A 5,534-nucleotide genomic window follows, 5' to 3' on the forward strand; every position below is an offset into this window, starting at 1 on the left:
CGCTCTTTTTTTTTTTTTTTTTTTATTTATTTATTTATTTTTGAGACGGAGTCTGGCTCTGTTACCCAGGCTGGAGTGCAGTGGCCGGGTCTCAGCTCACTGCAAGCTCCACCTCCCGGGTTCCCGCCATTCTCTTGCCTCAGCCTCCCGAGTAGCTGGGACTACAGGCGCCCGCCACCTCTCCCGGCTAGTTTTTTGTATTTTTTTAGTAGAGACGGGGTTTCACCGTGTTAGCCAGGATGGTTTCGATCTCCTGACCTCGTGATCCGCCCGTCTCAACCTCCCAAAGTGCTGGGATTACAGGCTTGAGCCACCGCGCCCGGCCAGCGCTCTTACTATTATACATCTATCACATAATTTTGTAGTAGTCATGGATTACAGCAACATTTGCCAAGTTTCTTTGATTTTAGATTCTTCTGCATCAAATATGCCTTGAATACTAAGTACTACCACATTTATCCTGCTAAAATATTATTCTCAATACTACACTTTCTTGTTCAAAACTAGGGCCATTTTCTTTCAGTTCATTCATTCACCCAGTCAGTATTTCAACAAATGGCCAATGTATCTGCTAGGTGTCAGGCTTCACACCTGATTCAGAGAGTAAGTTGTGAACAAGGCAGGAATGATTTCCACCTTAGGACTTTTAAAATTTTCTATTTAAGCTAATCATTTCCATTATTTAAGGCCGAGTAGAAATTACGTCTTCCACATAACTTTCTTTTACTTCTTTGAAGTATCTTTCTCTCCTCTCTCAAATACTATGGCACTCTCAGTCTATTTCAAATAATCTGGATCTGTGCTGTCCAGTGGACAGCTATTAGTAATATGTGGCTATTTACATTTAAATTAATTGCAATGAAATAAAATAAAAAATTTTTGTTCTTTATTTGCACTAGCTATATTTCAGGTGCTCAATATCCAGTCTGTTCTGGTTACATGTTCATTTAGGAAAGAAAGCATAACTGGCGTCTTTCATTGTACTATTGTACTATTTACAGTGCTGCTTATACAAAGTACCCAATAATATATTGGGTTGATTAATTTATACGTATGTGATAAATGGCTACACTGGCTATAAGACTCCATGGATAGTGTATAGTCTTAAATATTTCTGATTTGAAAAGTGAGATAGTTACCTAGACTGACACTGTCCAACAGAACTTTCTGCTGTAATGAGAATGTTCTTCTGTATCGCTCAATACTGTAGCCAGTAGGCACATGTGGCTGTTGAGTCCTTGACGTGTGACTAGTGCAACTGAGGAACTGAATTTTTAATTTCATTTGATTAAATTAAATTTTATTAAATTTAAGTAGCCACATATGTCTACTGGTTGCTATATTCGACAGCACAGAACTAGCCTTTGAGTTTAAAAATATTTAGCTTCAATGAGGCCATCACAGTAAGACTTACTTATTATATGTGAATTAGGGTGGATTAATATTATAAAATTCCACTTGGATATAGAATTTAATTGAAAATGCTAAAATACATAGTATTTGTCAGGGATACGATCTGTCACCATTAAACATCTTGTGAGGGTTGGCTTAGAACTTCAAATGTTTTTGTCTCTGTTCCTGTGCCACTGGAATTGGACCTTAATGTTTCATTCACTTGTGGCTCTAACAGCAGGATTTTGCTCCTCCTTGAGAGTGTTATTTGTTCTCAGAAGGAAAGTATTCCTTTGGGTATTTTGAAATGGTTGGTTCAGATACATACAGATTGTATATCTTAATTTAGTCACACTTAGTTTTGATAGTTTCTCATAAGTAATATCTTTCTACCAAATTTATTCAGCTTTCTTTTTTGGAATGAATAAACATATACTCATATAGAACTAGAAAATTAAATTGATTTATAGCTGCTGAATGTGCTGTTTTTTTTTTTATAATGACATTCACACAAGCTAGCAACTAATTCACCTTATTTTCCTACAAGATTTAAGAAATAAAGCCTTCAAAAATTTTGATTTATTTTCCTATTGGTTCATATTCTATCATAGTTGTAGTAATTTGATACCTGCTTAGATCTCAGAAATATAAACACACTCTTCTATTTTTGTGTTAGGATTTAATAACTATGTTTGGATTTTTGGAGAATGTTTAGTCTTAAGCATATATTTACATTCACTTAATCTGTAGTAATAGGTCTCAAACTTGCATAGGTGGCAGAGTTGCTGGAAATAGTGTTCTTTTTCAGAACACTGAATTTATACTATATCAAATTATAATCTATATAATTTATTCAGATAGTATCTCTGCTAGAATTTAAACTAAGATAAATAGTAGCCAAAATTATAGGCTTAAGAAAAATTTAGTGGGAGAGACACTTAAAATTGAGAACATTGTATTCATATACTGCTTTTCTTCCCCCATTGGAAAAAGATGGCTGTTTCATTTCAGTGGCAAAACACATCCTGTAACCTTGTAAAATATCAATTTCTTGTGGTATTATGTATATTACAGTTTGAGAATTGTTTTGTCTAAGAGAAATAAATAATGAAAGGAGGATCAATGTTATATTTGACGAGTATGAAATGGAAGAAAATGTGTACAGGCTAATTTGCTTCTTATTTCATCTATAAAAATTGTTTTTTTATTTTTTAAAATTCTTAGCACATCCATATAGGCTTGAACTATCTGATCAGTTTGTTCAAACAACTCTAAAAGGTATTAATATATTTTTCAGTCTTATAGATTGCTTAATAAATCTGTTTGCATACCTTTTAAATGATAATCAGGGTCAAATGCAGAGAGTGTAGTTATCTACAGTAATGAAGTTATTTTCCATGTTTAACATGGAAAGCTCTAAAGTAAATTTTTCCTTGATAATTATAAATATGTTTGTTCTTAATGTATTATAATCCAAACCATTTGTCTCATGTCTCTCCTTTGTTCTTTAAGTAGCAAACTTTTTGATGTGTTTGTACAGCTTACAGAATGAATTTTTAATAAAAGCAGACATGGACATGCACATCTGTATGTGTGTGCATAAGAGTTTAGGCTTTAAAATATTAATAAATATGAATAAACTTGGAATTCTTATAACCATTTGTAGTTTAGGTTGTTGCATGGAATAATTATTATTCTGTTTCATTTTCTACCTAGGAAATATTTCTAAACTTGAAAACTGCTTTGGAGAAATACCACGACGGTATTGAAAAGGCAGCAGAGGACTCTTACGCTAAGATAGATGAGAAGACAGCTGAACTGAAGAGGAAGATGTTCAAAATGTCAACCTGATTAACAAAATTGCATGTCTTTTTACAAATGGCTTGCCATCTTTTAATTTTCCATTTAGAAAGAATAGTTAAGTTGAAGCGAATGGAAGTAACAGAAGTACCAAATAATGTTGGCTTCGTCAGTTTTTATACACTCTCATAAGTAGTTAATAAGATGAATTTAATGTAGGCTTTTATTAATTTATAATTAAAATAACTTGTGCAGCCATTCATGTCTCTACTCTGCCCTTTGTTGTAAATAGTTTGAGTAAAACAAAACTAGTTACCTTTGAAATACATATATATATATATGTTTTCTGTTACTATAATGGCTGTTGTTTTGTTTATCGACATAGGGAGTTGTGGCATTATTGAGTCCAGACTGTGCCCTCAGCATTGTGGTTGAGATCTCATTTGATCCTTACTTAAGCAATTCCAGTAAAATATCCAGTAGATATTTTATTACTACATAGATAAAGTAATTATAAAGGTCCTAAAAGATCAGATAGCTGAAGCAAAATTTGAACTCTACTGTGTATGATATTGAAGTCTAGAATGTTTCAATGTACCACACTTTCCAATGTAGTTAACTGAAAGAGAAAGTTTGAGTTTAGTAGTCAATTTCTTCATTGATGGGACTGGCATTTTTTTCAAGAAAAATGAGTTAATATGTGTAAAGTGACTAAAACAGTGCCTGGCACATGGTAAATACTCGATAGCTCTTATCTATTAGTATTTAAGGTCATGGAAGCTCCAGGTACTTTCCTTTGTCAGAGATAATAAAATGTTATTTTAGGGAGCGACCAGGCTTTCAATGAAAGGGAAAGCCCTGGAATGGAACGAGCAGCAAAAACTGGGTGTGCAGGGAAGAACAGATGGGGATACAAAATTGAGCTATTGCCTTTTCCCTTCCTAGCTTCTCTTTAAATATTCATGAGTTTTCCTTCAGAGAAAGGGCTGCCTCTAAGGCAAGGTAACAGGTATAAACATCACCAAATATCTTTCATATTTTAAAAAGTTTGACCCCTTGGACCTATCTCCACCTTTAACTACTGCACCTTTTTTCACAACCAGATTTCTAGAAAACCTAATCTATACTTGTGAATTAGTTTCATTCCTTGTTCATCACGGAAATGTTATTTCTATCCATGCTAATCTTCTGAACTTTCTAAGGTCACCAAAAAATTCCTAGTTACCAAAATTTCATGGACACTTTTTAATCTTTCCTCAAATTCTACCTATCCAGTGCTTTTTTCATTTTGTCTCAGTAACACCTCTCTGTTGGTTCTCTTAATTCCCTGTTAATTTTTCCACCCTAGAGCCTCATTCTGTTTTCACCTCTTGTGTTTCCGTTCTCTGTGCTTCCACCCTTGCCTCTCCTTATTGTAACCTCTATATTCCTCCTTGAAAACTTTTATCTATACCCACAGCTTCCAGTGCAAGCTAAACACCTGTAAACTTAACTACATTTATGTTTCTTTTGTCATATCTCCTGATTTTCAGACTTGCACATCCAACGGCCAGTAGGTGTATTTAACTTATTGGCATTCTGATGAAGCTTAATAATGGACCCTTTCAGAATAATGGGTTTAATACATGATATAAAATACAGGATAAAAAGGGAAACCAATTAGATTCAAATATGATTATCAAATATTTAAAAACATATTATGGTTACTAGTATCACTAACTACACTTGTGCCATGGTGGACAAGGGACTCATCCACTTTCTTATGCTACTACACCTCACTCCCTTATATCCATTTAGTTAGCAAGAACTACACATTAATGTACCCAAATTTCCCTTTCACATCTCCTTTGCTTATGTTGCAAGTTGCATCCTCATCATTACTGTGCTTGCAATAATCTTACCAGGCTTCCAGTCTCCAACCCATTTCTATAAAGGCATTCGAGTATTCTACCATGCAAATTAGATAGTGTCTGTCATTTGTACAGTTTTTTAGCTTTTCAAATTGTCCTGCCAGGGTATATTAGTGAACTCACAGGGGAATCATGGAATATTTTAAATTTCCAAAGGAAACAACATATTTGATATTTGTGGGACGCCGTCACAAACTACTAGTTGAAGGTCATTCAGAATTACACTGTTAAAGCATGCTACATTCCTTTCAATGGCATCATATTGAGAGGTGACAATGTGCTAGCAGCCCTCTCAGCGCCTCCTCGGCCTCAGCGTCCACTCTGGCGGTGCTTGAGGAGCCCTTCAGCCCGCCATGGCACCCTGGGAGCCCCTCTCTGGGCTGGCTGAGGCCAAAGCTGCCTTCCTCTGCTTGTGGGGAGGTGTGGAGGGAG

General features: G+C 35.0%; 1 protein-coding gene across 1 annotated transcript in view; it reads left to right on the top strand.

Moving 5' to 3' along the window:
- NUF2 (NUF2 component of NDC80 kinetochore complex) overlaps positions 1-3,548 on the top strand; it is a 32,054-nt gene extending 28,506 nt beyond the window's left edge. Inside the window, 1 exon segment of the mRNA XM_017893428.1 lies at positions 3,109-3,548. Coding sequence (XP_017748917.1) covers positions 3,109-3,243 — 135 coding nt within the window. The 3' untranslated portion in view covers positions 3,244-3,548.
- Positions 3,549-5,534: the final 1,986 nt, after the last annotated feature.

Source organism: Rhinopithecus bieti, unplaced genomic scaffold (genome assembly GCF_001698545.2).
Source record: "Rhinopithecus bieti isolate Rb0 unplaced genomic scaffold, ASM169854v2 scaffold_23925, whole genome shotgun sequence".
Classification (NCBI taxonomy): Eukaryota; Metazoa; Chordata; class Mammalia; order Primates; family Cercopithecidae; genus Rhinopithecus; species Rhinopithecus bieti.